Here is a 16,755-nt window from a genome sequence, read left to right on the forward strand (position 1 = left end):
ATCAGGAGTTCCTCACAGAACTAGACCTTTAGGGACATTATGACTGAAGCAGCAGTAGATAAAAAGGACCAAGCTCATCAGCATTCTTTATCCCCTTGCGATCATGAGACCCCTCATTGCATGCTTATTTCTTAGTGCACCAGAGGAGGAGCTCCCTGTTTCATTTGTAAGGCGAAGGGACTAGGAAATGCATCTTCTGACTCCCAAGCCATCTGTCGTCTGTCTTTAAACATTCAATAATTTCCCAGGTGGGGAATGGGCTTTCTTCTCCTCTCTATATGCGTTTGGCAGTATTTGCTGTGGTGCTGAGCATCTCACTGGATCAATCCTAATGTTATCATGCTGACATCATTGTTTTATGATATCACATTTATCTCTAGCCACGGCTTCGAGATCTTTATTTGACTTCTCCCAGTTTGTGGGTTTGAGATATTGAGCCGCACCAGCCGAAATGAGAAGAGAGTTCATATGTGATAAGACTGAAGTGGGGAGATCACAGCTGCACACAAAGCAGATATTGAGTGGTAGCAGTGGGCAGAGGGGTATTGACGATGCAGCCGTAAAGTGGATAATGGGCACTGATGATTGTCAATAAAGCTGTCGTTTAAATGTAAGCTTCAGCATGGTTTTGCATCTTTGAAGATCTATACAATAAAAAGGGCAAAGTGAATATTTTGTGTCCTGGGAGATGAATAAGTATCGGGAAAAGCAGGGAAGCAAAGCTGTGTTTTCTATGACCACGAGGCAGTGGGACAGGGCAGGGGGCAAGAAAACTGGGTACCTGGAAGCAGTAGCTGGCCCAGCAGATAGAGAAGATGTAATGAGTTCACCTGCAGGTGACAGGTTCCAGTTTGAGTTCTGGCTGTTCCCACCTACCTGCTGCTTTCTGTCCCACTGGTGCAATGGTACAGGGGGTCTCCCCTCCATCTGTTTTGGCCCTGTACGTCCATGATGTAGTTGGGGCTGGTCCCACCTTGAGCAGGGGGTTGGACTAGACTTCCAGCCCTCATTTTCTATGATTCTGTGATGTTGCAGCGAAGTGCTGTGGTGTCGCAATGAGAAGCAGCCTGCCTGGCAGTAGACCTAGGACAGTACAACCTATGACAGCATAGGAATCCCAGGAGGAGCCGCTGTGGTGACAGGTTAGCATTATGTGGGCATGTTTACACGAGGTGCTTACCGCACATTATTAGCCTAATAACACTGCGCAATAGTGGAGTGGTCAAAAACCATGTTAATAGCCTACTGCGCCACATTACTAGGTTACTGCGCAATAAGTGTCACAAGATAACCATGTGCTGGCATTACTGTGCAGTAACTCCAGTTACTGCATATTTAGTTAGTACTTCATGAAGTAACTCTAGCTACTGCAAACGTAGTTAGTAGTTAAGTAACTCTAGTTACTGTGAATTCAGTTAGCTCTTGTTACCCTAAACGTATTTGGTACTTTGTGAAGTAACTCTAGTTACTGCCCATTCACTTAATACTTCATTAAGTAACTCTAGGTACTGTGAATTTAGTTGGTACTTTGCTAAGTAACTCTAGTTACCATGCATTCAGTTAGTACAGGGGCAGACAATTATTTTGGGTGGAGGGCCGCTTACTGAGTTTTGGCAAGCCATCGAGGGCCACCTGACAGGCAGCCACGGGCAGATTAATATTAATTTTCTTAATTTTGGGGGGGCCCCGTGGGCTGGATAAAATGGCCTGGCAGGCTACATCTGGCCCCTGGGCCACATTTTGCCCACCCCTGAGTTACTATGTTATTAAACAAGTATTAGACTATGGTGCATTGATGAACATGTAGATGCCCACTGTGTGCAGAGCAACGGCCAGAAACTGCCCCTCTCCAAGTCCAGCCGCTGTGACATCATGGCTAACCACCGTGACGTCACACCCAGGGAAGGGGAAAGGTCCGGTCCCTCTCGCTGACGCACTGCCGCCCCCCCGCGGCGAACAGGCGCTACTGCCGGCGCCATATTCCGCCCCTCCGGCGCCGCTTCCGCCCCACTCACACGCACTTCCGCTCTGTAGCGTCCTCCTTCTTCCAGCCCGCGATTGGGCGGCAGGGGCTCTCGCGCGGCCCCATTGGCTGAGCCGCTGTCGCGGGGCAGGGAGCCCCTGTGTCGTGCGGGCGGGCGGCCCCGTGCGCTTCCTTTCCCCGCCCGGCAGCGCTAGCGGCGGCCGCAAGGTGAAAGCGAGCGGGCGGGCGGGCGGGCTAGGCCCGAGGAGCCGGGCGCGGGCCCCGGGGCGGGGTGCGGGCAGCCGGAGGCACGTGGGTGGAGGGGTAGGGACACGGGTGGACACGTGGGTGGGGGGGGTCTGGCAGTGGGGGGATGGGGACATGGAGGGTTTGATAATGCGGGGGGGACACGGGTGGACCCGTGGGCGGGGGGATGGGGATATGAGGGTGGGTCTGGCGGGGGGGGGCACGTGGGCGAAGGGGGTCTGGCAGTGGGGAGGGGGATGGGGAGAGTCACTGGTGTGCAAAAGGTTTTTGACACTTAACCTGACTCTGTGTCCATCGTCCCCGCAGATGCCCGGCGTCACCGTGAAAGACGTGAACCAGCAGGAGTTCGTGCGGGCCTTGGCTGCTTTCCTCAAGAAGTGAGTCCTTCTGTGCTGGGAAGAGCAGAGCCCCAAGGGGGGTGGCACCCCTTGGGGACCGCCAGGTCCCAGTCTGCACTGCAGAAGCGATTTGGAGGTTGAGCTCTGGAGGCCCCCTTCCAGCCCGGCGTCTCTACAGCCCTCAGGCTGTGGCGCGCAGAATGGCTGTGGGATTCTCTTTGAAATCCCAAGCTGCAGCACCCGTGAAAGGCTCTCGTGGCACCCCAGTTGTGAATCACTGGGTTAGGGTGAAGCGAGCGGTGTCTGCTCTGCATTAGCACCCCCAATTATGTCATGGGGGGGAGGAGGTGTCAAAATGGAGGCGAGTGGAAAACATTTCCTCTGCCGCAACCTGGCCCTGCACAGGGAAGGAGTCCTGTCAGTGATCTGCATGTGAGAAGCGCTTCGCCCGTGCCTCGAGCCTGGCCGAGCACCAGTGCATCCACACACGAGAGAAGCCATGTTGGTGCTAGGCGTCTGGGAAGCGCTTCACGCGCTCCTCCAGCCTGGTCCGCCACCAGCGCATCCATGCAGGGGAGAAGCCATAATCAGTGCCCAAGTGGGAAGAGCTTCACCCAGACCTCCCACCTGGCTCGGCACCAGTCCCTCAGTTGCCCCTGGGTGCCCTGCTGAGCTTCTGCTGGCTGGGCCCAGTCCTAGCAGGCGTTGTGCATAGAAGCGCGGGCTGTGATGGTGTGGCGTAATCTACGGCTGCTTCCCAGGGTGTGGTGATGATGAGCCCCTGATCTGTCTTGCAGGTCAGGTAAACTCAAAGTACCTGAATGGGTCGACACGGTCAAACTGGCCAAGCACAAGGAGCTGGCCCCATACGATGAGAACTGGTTTTACACCCGAGCCGGTAAGTAGCCAGGGCTGGGGTAGAAGGGGGGTATTTACTGTATAACAGCCCTCGTATGCTGGGTCCTAAACCTTTTGAATGGTGGTGGCTTCTGACTGTTCTGTGGTGGGAGTTGTTTGGAACTGAACCCAGCAGGAGACCTGGGTTTGAGTCCTTGAGGCACCGACATCCAGACTCAGGTTGGATTTGATCTCAGTGGTGTAAAGGGAGGGTTGGAAGGTCTGGGCAGCCCCTGCTCCTCCATGCTCCTGCCTAGACTTAGGCGTCTCACACATGCACCATGATTCAGAAGGATCGATGGTTGCTTGCCTACAAATCTGTAGTTGACTGCAGGTTACCAAATTTAGGGATGAGCTGCTGCTTCCGTCAGCTGGAGCTCATCTGTAGTCCCAGGCAGCTGATGGGAGAAGCTGGAGCCATTTGAAATAAGCTGGAGTACATCAGTGGTCCCAGGCAATGCCCTGCTGTGGCTGCGTGGGACCCTGGCAGGTCCTCAAGGGATAAGAAACCTGGCCCTAGGCTCTTCTGGAATGATTTTGGGCAGCTAAGCACATTGCAGTTACAGCAGACTTCCAATCCACACTGACTGGTGTTTTGTCTTAATGTCAGTTCTTCTCAGGGGCTGCATTTGTGAATCATGCGAGATATTTTGCAGAGCTGTCATTAACTGTGAACTGGCTCGCCCATAATGCATATGGGCTGCGACTATTAAAGAATAAATAAGGCGTATAATGGGAGAAAATCTAGATACTTGAACTAGTGAGTTGTGTTGAATTACCAGGAACGAGGGAGTGATTCCGGTAATTTCGGTGGCTCTGTTGATCTATTTGAGGGAAATAGAGCAGGCTGTGTGAGAGGCTGCTGATAATCTTGTATCACAAGAGTGATGGGCTGGATCAGTGAAAGGCCTTAACCAGCAAATACAGAAAGAATGGAGGTTAATGTTTAGGTTCTTGCATGTATGCACAGGTAACCCTTCCACTCTATGCCACGCCAGCTGAGCTGGAAGATTGTTCCTAGTTCTGAGCATTTGCTCTCCCGCAAGTGGTCTAGATCTTTCTTTAAGCAACACAGGTAGCCAGAGGTCAAGGAGGGGTGTTCTTTGTGGAGAGATCGAAGGAGTTGGGTTTGTTTCTCTTCAATAAAACTGAGAAGAACTCAAGTCTTTACATGATAAAAGGCTACTGCAGAAGGGAAGGTTATGAACTATTTTCAGTGCCCACTGGAGTAGGGGAAGAAGTAATGGAGCAAGGGAGACATTTGAGCAAAGACTATTTAAGGGCTGAAGTAGATATGTAGGGAGAACTGTGAGACCTGCTGTTCAGAAACTGTCTCCAGTTAGCTCAGTGGAAGAATTGGCCCACCAGTTCTCAGTCCCTTCCACTCCCAATCTTTATTATTCTGCGGTACTGAGAATTAGTTCTGGGAGGAATTCAGATGTCAAAACTAATGTGTCGGGTTTGTTTTTTTTTCCTTGAGCTATTGGAGAGCCATTTCTTCTTAGTTTACCTGTGGTACAGAGAATGATATCTGAGTGCCTCCCAGAACTCTAAAGAACTAAAGGGTTGGGGGTTTTTTTTCTTGAGCTAGTGGCTATTGGACTCCATTTCTCCTTGGCTTTTTGATGTGATTATTATGGAAAGGTGGGGTCAGACTAATGGCCTTTGTATTTTGCAGAGAAGTTGGTAGTGTATCTTGTCTGCCTGGAATATACAGCGGTTCTGGCTGACTTGTTGATTTGAGAGCGGCTTTTGAACTTGTCCAGTAATGGGCTGATTGAATTCTCCAGTAACAAGTCAAGAGTCTGACAACTGAAGAACATGCAACATTCAGCATGTAATTCCCAGTAGCTCTAGCCTTCCAGATCTGTGTAAATCATAAACACAGGTTGGAAAACTGCCTTCAAGCAAGGCCCTGGGGACTCCCAGCCTGCAGGCATAAATGCCTTGGGCTGTGTTCTTGTCATATTTCACGAGCCAAGAAGGTTGGGTTGGTCAGTGCTTGGATGAGGGAGGTTTGAAGGAAAACCTAAGTAGTGTTGGTGCAGGCTACCCTGCAGAAATGACTCCTGTGTGTCCAGCTGCTTTTTGGAGGTAAAATAAATGCCCTGGCCCCATACCTAGGAGCTGGGTTATCCTGGTGACATCCCCACTTGATGATTGTATTTGCCTACCTTTGGCATCCAGCTGACACTATAGGAATCCTGTAAATTTACAGTGAACTGCCACCTGCTGCTAAGCAGCAGCTGCGTTCCACCTGGGGCAAGCAGCTGCACTCTAGTGGGTGGAGCAGGGTTGGGTGTTGCTGTGGAGATGGGTCTGAATAACGAGACCTGTTTTGTTGCAGCTTCCACAGCCCGCCACTTGTACCTCCGTGGCGGTGCTGGCGTAGGTTCCATGACCAAGATCTACGGAGGCCGTCAGCGCAATGGGGTGATGCCCAGCCATTTCAGCCGGGGCTCCAAGAGTGTTGCTCGGAGGGTATTGCAAGCTCTGGAGGGGCTCAAAATGGTGGAGAAAGACCAGGATGGGTGAGTCTCAAAGCAGTGGTGCTTTGTGCATTGAAGGGAAGGTGGGAAAGTCTTGTAATCACCAGACCTCGCCCCTCCGGGGAAATAGTGAAGGGGAGAGGCAGATACCAGAACAACCCTGGGGAGTTAAATTCATTGCTTCATGCAGTCTGATCAGTTTACTTGATGTCTAGCTCAAGGCAGGGTCTGCCCTGAGGAGGGCTTGGGGCATTTGATCATTTTGAACCTCTGCTGATTCTTTGTTGTTGCTTTTTTCCTTTCAGAGGTCGCAAACTCACTCCTCAAGGACAGAGAGATCTGGACAGAATTGCAGGACAGGTAACTGTTTCCCTGCCACACCTTCTACCCCCTGAGCCACTTAACACTGACTGTGTTTTGTCTAAAATGAACTTGGTGAAGGGGTAAGTCTGTTAGGCTTATGTGAGTTGAGGAGTATTTTGCACTAAAGCTGTTGCGCTTGTTATACAGCAAGAGGATTATAATTCAGTTCCAGCCCTAGAAAGACCAAGACCCTCAACCTCAGCAACGGCAAGATTTAGGGTGCTTAAAACTGCACCTCAGGAGCTGGCCTCATCAGCAGTACCAGTATCACTAGTTATTCGATTGCCCTGTTAGCACTAAGTAACCCCTAGCTTGTTCACTTTGAATGGCAAGGCATTTATTGCAGGGTCTAAACACTCAGCCCTAAACAGCATCTAATGCGGCTTAACTTGTAGGGCTGTACGTATTCATACTGAATTATGAAGCAGTGCGGTTGTGTTTAAATAGGACTCACCTGCCATTCTGTCTCTTGAATGTGGCACTCATCCGTTTTCCTTCTCTTCCAGGTGGCAGCTGCAAGCAAGAAACATTAGAATGAGCAGGTTCACATAATAAAAAATCAATTTGCATTCCACGTGTGGGAGCATTCATTTCCAATGATTTCCGAGTGCTCTGGGACTCTGCACCAAGTGTGGAGACTGCTGACTGAGCAACTAAAATAGCAGGGCAAGGCCCCTGAATCTCCTGAGATGGGGAAGGGGGTAGCAGTGGTTTGTCTGACTTCCTCTGTTTCTACCTTGGTGATTTTTAACTCAACTTTCCAGCTGCAGAAATCTCTTTGAGAGGGAGTAGGGCAAGCCAGCTCTTGAGAATAAACGTGTACATGGAGGATGATGCACACTCCTGGCTTTTCATTGGGGTGGAGGGGGGAGATAAAACCTCAGCTGCCTTATTGCCTACACTCTCATCCAGCCCAAAGAATCTGAGTAATGTGCTATCAAGCCTGAAATCTAAGGAGAGATTGGGAAATGGTGCATGTAGCATGACATGCTCCTGAAGCAGCCTTGGGTTGTAGGTGATAACTTTGCTATTCTTAGGGGCTTTGTGCTAAAGGCAGCCTGGATGGCTCCAAGACGGTATTTAACCTCTTGTGTCATTCATTGGGCCTGGTCTTTACTGGGACCAGTATCAGCAGTGTTGCCCCATTAGGCCTCAATCTAAAAACCTAATGTGCAGCTGATGCTCCTGCCAGGCTGTGGGGAGGAGCAAAGCATGTGCTGGCTTTTGTCTGGGTTGTCTGGGATTTCTGGAAGTGTTGGGTCAGCCACCCATGTTCAGTCTAAACCATACTTTGCATTTTTGATTGCCAAAACTTTCAATCCAGGAATTGTTTCTTGTAAAGCATCCTCTGCCACAAAACAGGTCCTGGACCTTTTGCTCATACCTGGAGGGGCAGTTCAGAGGAGAGGTTTCTACAGCAACCACCTTTCTCTGCCACCTCCTGTGTCCTGAGCAAACCCCTCTGTTGTCTCATGATGGTAGGTTATCAATCTTCATTTAAACCTTGCCACAAACTACTTAACAAGGCTGTGTGTTACAGAGCACTTGAGCTGACTCTTAAAATGTGCAGTTGCAGAGGCTTGAGGACAACGCATGAGAAATGTCAGCTGTGGGAAGCATTTCCTCTTTTTAGAGCTGAAGTGACTTAAACCAGAGGGTTTTGAATTAAATTGTCATCTCAGCCCTAACGAGAGCTTTGCTTGTACTGCGGTGAAATCCCAGAGTAGTCTGCAGCTTGCTGTTAAGCTGAGCTTCTACAGTGCCTCCAGGGAGCTCCCAGCACTTTACAAACTCAATTAAGCTTTGCAGCACCCCTGGGAGATGAGGATCTAATCCCTGCCATATAGAGTGGAGGGGTGAGAAACTGGCATTGCTGAAGGGCTGTGCCTGAAGCTTGCATGATAAATTAGCCCCGGAGACTGAAGAAACCAGGTGTCCTGTCACCTGAGTCCCATCCTCTGCCTTCCTGCCATTTTCCGAGGATAATCCCCAGGTGGCTTTAGACCATGCTCTCAGCTGCATCGTTTTCTGAAGCAGATTCTCTCCCTTGCATCATGGAGCATGGGGCTCCTACATTAATTGGCTGTCTTGATGTTCTCACTAGTTTAAAGGATTCTCCTCTAAAATGGATCAGACTCCGTGAAATATCTCCTGGCAGCACATGGAGCAAGACCTGCTTGTTAAGCACTGAATGGAATTGTGGTGCCACCGTAGGGATGTTTGTATGAGGGGCTGGGAGAAATTGCGTGGAACGAGTTGTTAATATGCTGCGATTTCTCCAACCGTCTTTTGAGAGCCCCTTCTGGAAATAATTAGAGCTGCTAAGAATTCTTAATATGATATACACAACAGCAGGGGCCTGATGCGTATCTCTTCCCCACCTGTCGTGCCTCCACCACCCATAAAGCGACACTAAAACGAGGAGATTTACAGCCCTCGGCCGACGGGGAGCGCTACAAATTTTTTAAATGGTGCTTTTGCCAAATGACAGCAGAACATAATGCAGTTGTGACAGCGGTGGTAGTTGGCAAAAGGGTTGGAAAGGAACAGCAGCTGTTGTCTTCAGCTGTTCCATGCTTTGGAAAGCAAAGCCTTCATTTTATTTTTATTTTTGCTTGGGGGACGGGAACCAGGTGCTTATTTAGCCATGATTCAACCTCGGCTTCCTTCTAAGAGTGACTCAGCCAAAAAAGTGCGCTCCCCACCCTAGTGGCACGAGCAAAGTTAGTGCTTGATCATTGCTGCATCTTCTTACCTGGGACAAAGGCACCGTCAGCTTCCCTGCTGCCGGCGAGTCCCTGCCCATGATGCACCTCGTGTTGGCATCAGCATTGTCAGTACACCCCCTGGATCAATATTGGCATCAGTGCTATCGTTGCAACCCCTGGATCGATGCACCAGTGGCACCAGAGTTGTCGATACAACCCCTGGATCGATATTGGCATTAGTGCTATCAATACAATCCCTGGATCAATGCACCTGGTATTGGCATCGGTGCTGTCAATACACCCCCTGGATCGGCGTGCCCAGGGCAGAGGCCAGCTGGCCTGGGGCACTAGGTGGAAGGAGGTCCTGAATATACATCCCAAGGGGTGCCATGGGAGGAATTACCTGAGGATGAAGGAAAGAGCAGAGGATTGTGGAGGAGCTGATGGTGCTGCTGGCCCGTGCGGGAGCGGGCTGGATTTTTAAGTCAGGCTTGTGTTGCAGAAAGGCCTGGGCATCAGCCAGGTCTGCGGAGGTGCAGGGTCATCTCCTGGCTTCGTCACAAGCTTCTGGGGCAGGTGGTGGCCGATCCTTTTTTGTGCTTCAGTTTCCTGCTGGTAACAGTGGGGGTTCGCTGCCCTCCTCTACCTCACGAAGATATAACGATGTTAAAGGCTGGGAGGAGTCTGTATCTTGGACATGGCTGAAGAGGAAGGCAGGGGGCAGCTGAGGCGATGTTCGTCGCGGCACGGGGGGCGGACCACACTGCCCGTGTTGGCTTGAGCCCTTCCAGAGGCTGGGGCTGCCCCATGCCTGGCCTGTCCGGGTGGGGAGCGCGCCTCGTGGCTCCCGCACCCTGACAAAGCTTTTCCCGCCCTTTGCTGAGGGGAGCAGGCACCCCCCGAAGGGCCGTGTGCAGCGCCTCGCACCCAGCACCTTGCACCCATCCGCGGGGCCGTGTGCAGCGCCTCGCACCCAGCACCTTGCACCCGTCCGCGGGGCCGTGTGCAGCGCCTCGCACCCAGCACCCGTCTGCAGGGCCGTGTGCAGTGCCTCGCACCCCTCCGCAGGGCCGTGTGCAGTACTGACTGGCCCTTGCTATCTCTTACCCCCCCCCCCCCGCCCTCCTTGGGGCCGTGTGCAAAGTAATGGGGCCCGTGGCGGGGGGTCAGGCTGGTGCTGTCCTCCCAAGTAGCCATGTTTGCCCCTTTCCCCTCGCACAGCCCCGCACCCAGGGCAGCAAGCAGCCCCCTTGCTGGTCCCCCGCACCCGCCCCTTCCCACAAGACAGTGCACTCCCCTGCCACCAACCATTCACTTGGAGGTGAAAGAGGGCCTGGAAATATAGCCCGGGGGATGCCATGGGAGGAATTACCTGAGGGCGAGGGAAGGAGCTGAGGCCTGCAGGGGATTCAGGGGGAAAAAATGGCTGTAAAATAACATTCCCCGTAGAAATAACTGCTCCCTCCTTGACACCAGCCACCCTTTCTCTCCCTTTTTGTTACGCTGGCCTCCTGGTACCCACACTTCCTGTGCTCGCAGCCATCCTTACGATGCCCACAGCTGAGCTCCAGAAAGCTGTGACCTCCAGCCTCCCCTCTGTGCCACTTGTCATGTCAGCTGGCAGGCCAGGTTTTCATGCAAAGCCTCGTTATCGCTGTTTCCTTAGCATTGGGGAGGTCCCTCCAGTTGTATGTCATGAGCCTGAGGGTCTCTCTGACCTGCAAGGTGGTCCGTTCTGAGGCCAGGCATGACGCTGCCAGCTCTCTCGGCTGGCTTTAGCGCAGCTTTAAGATACTTTACAATTATGTGCATTGGACATCTGCCCAGTACATAAATGAGCTCCATATCGCTTATTTTGTTATTATAATGATTTTTTAAGTAGGTTTTAATTCTGTGAAACCACCTTCTATATGTCACGAGAGGCAATTCTCTAAGCCCAGTTTCTGTGACAAGCGAAAGGCAGACATCAGCGTGTTTAGGGAGCATGGAAAGTGAGCAACTCCCTGGGTTGTGTTTAATCTACCCCATTATTTTAGTAATGAATGAAACTTCCAAGATGCTTTCAAAAACTGAGCTGGCCAGTTAACAACAGTGCTTGTTTGCAAATGAAAGGACAGCTAGAGTATTACAGCACTTATCCATTTACTTGTCTCTCGGCAAGAGTGAGACTTGCACTAATAATCTGCCTGAATCTAATAGACTATATATCACAATATCATTATGGTGGTTTATGCTGCAGTAATGACAAATCAGGATGTGTTCACTTGTTGGGGAGCGGGGGGAGGAGGCAGCTCATGAAGAAATAAGTGTGGATCTGTAGTCGTAAAGTAGGATATGAGAGGAATGAGGAACCCACCCACGTCCATGCATAACTTGTTCGAAGCATAACAATCTAAATACCTGTGGCCATTAAAGAGCTCAGGCCAGTTTCCCAAGAGAGGGACTATTAACCTCCGTGGCCTCATCGCTCCTTCCATGCGGGAACTGTGTTCAAGCTCCTGGAAAACTTCTCTTTTCTCTTGAAATTCAACCAGGTTCCTTCTGAGCTTTAATTGCAGTTATGTACCATCAGACCCCTGCAGTGCTCCACCCCAGGGGAGATGGCACATGCATGGCAATGCCCCTCTGTTGTTTCTATTCCAGCAGGGCCCACTCTGTGCGAGCAATGTGGAGCTCCTGCCCTCTCCCTCCACAATACCAGGCAAAGTGCAGTTTAGTGTGGACGAGGAGCGCAAGGAAAATCTCACCCCTAGGCAACACTGCAAGGGCAGCAAACTCTCTGACATACATGGGACTTATATGGGTGGGAGAGCTCTTTGCCGGTCTAATTTATCTCATTTAGGAAGGTGGCTTAACGATGCCAATGTAGATGTTTGCTGCAACGTCCATGGTGTTGACTAGTCTTGAAAGACAAACCATGTAACGGGAGGGGTGTGATTGGGGGTGGGAAGGGGGCAGGGGAAGAAAACCCAGCTATACCCATCTTTCACGTTTAGATGTGCTTGCCTATCTGTGGGTCGTTTCACTTATGAGTTAATGAAATACATCTCAGCTCTTGCCAGCTGTCCCTTCAGCCTGGCCCGTTTCTCGTGGGACTTTAGTGACCTGAGGGAGAACTGATGGTGACTGGACACATCAGGTAGGGCACATGCATCAGGCTGGCAGGAAAGGTGGCTCATCAGAGCTGGGGACAGTTGCTCAAGGCTCATTATGTGCAGCCCAATAATCCACTGGTAACATTTGCAAAGCCATTTAGGATTCTTCAGGCTGAAAAGTGCTGTGTAAATGTAAGATGAATAGCCATCCTCGGGCAGCCCTCACTCTCTCACTCGTGCACTTGCATTTGGGAATACACTTCTCTGTTTACTTGCATGCAGTAAAAAGTTTCAGGCCCCCACATCTATCCAGCGGTGCGAACAAGGAGAAAACCAACAGCCCAGCCGGCTGGCGTGACTCCCTGCCTGGTGCCATGGCTGTGAAGAGCTGTAGCAGGGCCAACGCAGCGGCAGAGCCTTGCACCGCTGCTGCTGAGTCAGGTCTGGTCCTGGAGGGGAGGTGTGCAGAAGGTCACGGATCTGTACTGCAGCATTTAAAGCAACTCTGCAAATAGTTGCTCTGTTGGTCGAAGACCTGGGATGATGGTGACATAGCTGGAGGGAAGCTTGCTTTGGGAACTCTTTGGCTTCTGTTCTTTCTTCCCAGCCTCAATTGATAATTTTCATATCAGTTTGGTCTGTAATTCCATTTGGTTTGATTGAAGCTTTGATCAAAGGGATGGGCGGAGAAGGCCCCTGGGTGCGTGAAAGGTCCAACCTCTTTACATATCAGAGATTATGATTTTAACTAGCAAATTCCCATCTTCCATTAGGGGCCTGGCTAGATGACAGGTGTACAGGCCTGTAACTTCTGTGTGTGCCCCTAATGACCCCACGTTACATCCGGTAATGTTAAAATTGAGCCTCGTACCAGGTATTAATTCCAAGACCAGGACACAGTTACTCCTTAACTAATAATAAATTTATTAAGCCCTTAGCAGTTACAATTCTAATTCTGTGGTTAGCCAAAAGCAATGCAACATGTTCACCACCCTGAGAGGTAACGAATGCAACATTGCTGGATGGCCAGTCTGTGAGGTCTTGTCTGGGGTTCCCAACTCCTCCGCCTGAGTTCTGAGTCTTGGATCGGTGACTGGATCCTTCAGGAGTGGGTACCGAAAGGTACGCTCTCTCACCTCTCTTTATATACCAGATAGCTTGTGTTTCTTAATACATAACATTAGCTTACGTCTTCCTCCTAATGCATATTAGTAATCTTGCTTCTGTTTGCCAAATACGGTTACCTTGAACTGGACATTTTATTCTGAGGTTCTCTTTTAATTCATAGGCTGGGGTAGGTTTTGACTGTGTTTCCCTTTTGCCCGGACTATATATATTCCATTTTGTTAGCCAACTTCCCGATTCATATTAAGTCAGAAACAGTATTTTTCCATCTGCTCTTTTTCACTGTGTGCAAATCTTGCCTGCAATTCAAGCTAAGCATGCAGCTGAAGCTAAGCACAAAAGGCAAAACCCAGGCCTGAAAGCCTCTGGGTTTCAACAGCCAGCATCAGGAGAAGACAGATGCGCAGCCAGCTCAGAGCTGCTGCTGTTACAGAGACTTGCCACCAGGTGGTATTAGCCTGGGATGGCAGTGTCCATGACGCACACCCGCAGGTGTAGCTTATACAAGTGAAGTTTTACCCCTGATTTTTCTGAGGGTAACTCTTCGGCAGAGCTCAGTAAATGACACTGGTGTAGGGCTGTGAGTCATCTCGCTGTTCCAGCTGCCAATTGCACTGCAAAAACCCGGCATGTATGCAAGCTCCAGGATTCACCTGTTGAGATCATATTTGTATTCGCTGGAGGTGTCTGAGCTTCCAGTGCAGTTCTGGGCCCAGTTTCAGCTAAATTTGAGATGCAACAGTCCTCTCCCAGGCTGTAACCAGATGTGGCAAGTTATAAACCCATTGAACAGATGGGATCCCCAAATTAGCATTAATGGTAACATCATGAGCAGGCAGTGTAAAAGATGCTTCATAGTATGCTGAGCAGATACCCCGTGGGCGGACAGGGCAGCTGATGACGGCCAGAGAGTGAGAGCACTTTGGTGTTTAAGGCCATTTCTTACTGAGAGGCTGGTATCAAGTTGGGTCTCATTACCAGTTTCTTTGCTGAAATTGCATCCTGGGGGAGGGAAGGTGGTTGAAAAGCCTTAGGACCTCTGTAGCCCAGAGGACTTGGGATCCTGAAGGCAGCTTTTGTCTTGAAAGAGTTTTTAAAGCATTCCTTTGACAGCCAGTCCTAGCACTTTCATTTTCCTCTATTATTTGATCCCACTGGCTGCAAAACCTTGAGTTACATGACAGTGACTGAAGCCTGAAAGGATGATTTGTTTTGGGAAGTCGAATCGACTCCCTTTGAGTGGTTCTCATCTTCCACCCTCGGCTGGTGGGAAACACCAAAGAAAACACCACCAGAAAGTTTTCCGAGGCTCCTCCTGCTCCGTGTTTGATTTAATCGGAACCGGCAGGCTGCGAATCCCCACACTGTGAAGTCTGCTGTTGGTACAGGGCTTCCTGTTCCTTGCACAATCAGTTTTCTCCCCTTTGGGCTCTGGCTCTATAACGAGGAGGCACCAGAAAGGAGGAAAAGGCTTTCTCACTGCACAGCTGAAAGACAAGTCCAGAGGGGTGTGCTGGACCCCAAAGGATCTCCTGCCAGGGCTTAATATTCTGCTGCTTGTTTGGGAGGAGTCCCACCAGGACTTAATATGATGATGTTTGTTTGTTTGTCTGCTTCTGCTCTCCAGACCTTAGTTTCTGGAGTGACCAAGAGTGTCTGAGGACCATCACTGGAGATGTCTCCAGCATGGCCTGTCTTTTGAGTCTGGTACACAAGAGTAGGGTGGGGAACAGTGCATTTGGGAGCATGTGCCCTGGAGGAGATGTGTCTGTGGGCTGCAGTCCAGCCACGTGGTTACTGTGGGGTGACCTGTCCTGGATGCTTCTCCCTAGCACATGGGCTCTGTCCAGAGGCATGGGCCCCCAAGTGGTTGCCCGACCCCACCACCCCAGGTAGCAGCCTTTGGCCACGCAGTGGCAAGAGCGTGGGTTTGCACTGAGCGGAGGGCTCCCCAGGATGGGATTGACACATGGCCTGTTCTGCACAGTGAGAAAGGGGCTGCACATTTTCAAGGGCTATCTCCATGCTGCAGCTGAGGCCTTCACTGCCCTGCAGGGCTATGCCCCCTGTGCACCATGCTTTCGTTCTGGTGACCCCCACCAAGACCAGGGTCCAGTCACACCAGGCACTACACAGGCTTGCACGGAAGCAGGTGGTAGAGGAAGGTAGGCTGGGCCGAGGGGTGCTACGGGTGTCCTGTGTGCCCCCTCCTGCTGGCTGTCCGGCAAGAGACCTGGGCTGCCTAAGCTCAGGGCTCTAGATGGGACTCCTCCAGCCTTAGATTGAAGAGCCTGCATCATCTCCATGTCAGTCAAAATCCCAACAGCCGCCCATTGCTTGTCCTCCCAGCGCAGCTCCCACTGTTTAGGAGCCAGGCCTGGCTCATATTTCTGAGTGTGCCACCATCATGCAGGGGAAGCCGTCTCTGCCGATTAATTTCCAAGGGCCCTGGCGCGGCAGTGACTAATGTCTCTTGTACGTTCCCTGCTTTAGATCTGCCCGGGGAATCGGGCTAGGAGATAAACAGGGCTGACAGCCCTGACAGCACATCAGGCTGGCGCAGGAGCAAAGAGAAAGCTGGCGCTGAAGCGAAAGAGCCACCAGATGCCAGCTCTTCCTCCGAGTGCCCTCATCCCCTGAGACATCTTGCTGCACCCTTCCCCTGGGTTCCTAGGCCTGCCTCATGAGGGCAGCACCACCTGGCAGAAACCCTCCCTGATACCTCCATCCCCTGGAGAGAGACTTCCCACCCCTGGGCTGGGGGAAGTCAGCAGGCATGCCCGCTAGCTGTGGACAGATGTAACTTTCATCTGCTTTTCAAGGGGAGAGGAAGCTGTGGCAGGGGAGCTCTCGCCAGCTGTTACAGCAGATCTGCTACGTCTGCACCTTCCTGCAGTAGTTGGAGAGCTGAGTCCTGTGAACAGGGCCCAAATGAAGGAGGGAGGATGCTACACCCTGCTTGCCCCGCCAGAGGAACACATAGTCACTGGCGCAGGGATTGTCAGATCCTCTTCACACCCTTTGGCTTTGGATCAGGCAGCTTCATCTTACAACAGGAGGGTTTGTCTAGTGTCACGCACTGCATCTGTGCAAGGCTGAGGGACTGATGTGTGATCAGTCGCAAGAGCCATGGAAGTCCAGTTCCTCATCTGTAGAACAGTGGGAGTTACTGATGTGTTCCCATGCTCAGGACCAGGGGAGTCCCCAGGCAGGTGCCTGGTGCTGCAAAGGGGCAAAGCCTCAAGAGGCCAGAGCAATGTTTCTGCCCTGGGCCGCCTGCAGCGAGAGGCCTGAATCCACCACTGGTAATCTCCAGCAAGCTAAATCAGCGCAGGTCCCTGGACAGCCGATCCTGAACTTCAGACCTGCCGGCACTATGCAGGGGAACAAGCAGATTTGCATTCCCAGTCCCCAGAGGCAGTACGAGAGGAGAGGGGCTGCCGAGATACACATCTAATGTGCTCACTGCCTAAACAAGATAAACGACGCGGGGCCAGCAGCATGGCTGGC

The 16,755-nt window shown here is 51.4% G+C and overlaps 1 protein-coding gene across 1 annotated transcript; it reads left to right on the forward strand.

Moving 5' to 3' along the window:
- The first annotated feature begins 2,096 nt into the window (after window positions 1-2,096).
- On the forward strand, window positions 2,097-6,886 carry RPS19 (ribosomal protein S19). The gene is made up of 6 exons (XM_006270266.3): window positions 2,097-2,191; window positions 2,537-2,607; window positions 3,366-3,466; window positions 5,813-5,996; window positions 6,260-6,314; window positions 6,824-6,886. Exons 2-6 carry the CDS (start codon window positions 2,537-2,539, stop codon window positions 6,848-6,850), a joined length of 438 nt encoding a protein of 145 aa, XP_006270328.1. The 5' UTR covers window positions 2,097-2,191; the 3' UTR covers window positions 6,851-6,886.
- Window positions 6,887-16,755: the final 9,869 nt, after the last annotated feature.

Source organism: Alligator mississippiensis, chromosome 15 (genome assembly GCF_030867095.1).
Source record: "Alligator mississippiensis isolate rAllMis1 chromosome 15, rAllMis1, whole genome shotgun sequence".
NCBI classification, from domain to species: Eukaryota; Metazoa; Chordata; order Crocodylia; family Alligatoridae; genus Alligator; species Alligator mississippiensis.